Source organism: Propithecus coquereli, unplaced genomic scaffold, assembly GCF_000956105.1.
Source record: "Propithecus coquereli isolate 6110/MARCELLA unplaced genomic scaffold, Pcoq_1.0 Scaffold223, whole genome shotgun sequence".
Classification (NCBI taxonomy): domain Eukaryota; kingdom Metazoa; phylum Chordata; class Mammalia; order Primates; family Indriidae; genus Propithecus; species Propithecus coquereli.
The window spans coordinates 4,970,006-4,971,519 of NW_012147523.1; the positions used below are offsets into that span (position 1 = coordinate 4,970,006).

General features: G+C 35.5%; 1 protein-coding gene across 1 annotated transcript in view; it reads right to left on the minus strand.

Annotated features, from left to right (window-relative positions):
• The window catches only part of LOC105810897 (ATP-binding cassette sub-family A member 3-like), a 66,352-nt gene that overhangs the window by 52,865 nt on the left and 11,973 nt on the right, over nt 1-1,514 (minus strand). The window contains exon 2 of the mRNA XM_012644944.1: nt 1,145-1,272. Within this exon, the coding sequence (XP_012500398.1) occupies nt 1,145-1,272 (128 nt within the window). The remainder of the gene's footprint in view (nt 1-1,144; nt 1,273-1,514) is intronic.

Sequence of the window (1,514 nt, forward strand, 5' to 3'; positions counted from 1 at the left end):
AAAACTTCCCTAATCTGGAGAAAGCAGTCAACATCCAGGTACAGGAAGTGTATAGGATTCCAACCAAATTCAATTCAAAAAGAGGAGTTCATTACAAAACACTGAGGAAGGAAATCACAGAGGCTGTAAACAAATGGAAAAACATCTCATGCTCATGTGCTCATGGATCAGCAGAGTCAACATTGTTGAAATGTCTGCACACCCAAACTGAGTTACAGATTCAATGTGATCCCCATCAAAGTACCAAAATAATTTTGTGCAGATCTAGAAAGAATAAACCTACACTTGATTTTTGTGAGAGGTGAGAGGCACAGATCCTATTTCAGTCTTCTACACGTGGCTGTCCAATTTTCCCAGCACCAGTTATTGAATAAAGTAGGCACATGTGGAAAGAGTGAGGAGGATACCAGATGGAAAGAACACTTATTGCCTGCTAGTTATTTTCATTTCTCTCCCACTTCACTGTCAAACACTTGTATCCTAAATGCAGGATTTGGCTCTATGTATAGACATTATAATTTGATCATTTCCTTCAACGCTAGGCAGCACATCTATAACATCTTTGCCAGATCTTATAGATGATCTTATAGATGTGGTATCCTTTAGGGTATCACAATCTTTCTCAGTGTCTGTAGATGTTCTGATTCTGATGCAACCTGGCTGAGCCAAACAGGTGTTCCCAGAGATTTAGGAGAGAAATTAAGTAATTCACTCAAAAGAAAGAAGCTTTTCATATAGGAATCTCTGCTAGTGCATATGTATCTGCTTTTACCCCAAATCTTTTTTATGTGGCTATATTCTTATTTACTTAACCACCATCTGCAGGGATGGAAGCATCTTCCTGGTCAGGTAGATTGGCAAAGTTAGTAGCCTTACTAGTTAAAGTTCCTGTTGAGATAGGGAACCAGCCAGCGCTGTGTGATAAGATGAGTTTTCTTCTCATCTGTGTAAGGTAATGGCTAAAAGCACAGGTATCAAAATTAGTTGGGGATGGATTCAAATTCTCGCTGTTATAAACTAGCAGTTATAAGCTTGGGCAGGTTGCAACTTTTCCCATATATAAAATGGAGATGTTACCAATATCTCATTAAATCTCTGAAATCTAAAAATATAATTATCAGGTCTTTAGATAAAACTTTCTTACCTTCAGTGGCAATCTGTCATTGACGTTTTTGAAGTTATGATCAAAAATAATAGCAGCCAGCACATGAACATTCTTATATTCATACTTAATGTACTTCTCAAAAGCTTCTTCTGAGGAAAAGCCTCGAACTGTAGAGAAATAATTTAAGTAAATTACCCACATAAATGTGAAATGTCTAATGATCATTGATGTCTATAATATGAATACCATAATCTTGTAATATTATAAATTTCAAAACATTATTACTTAAAAATTGACATCACAGACCTCCTAATAGATATTTGGGGTACATAAAAATTCTGAAGTGTACTATAAAGCTATATAACATTATGAATATCTAATCATTACCATAACTGTATATTGAGGTAAA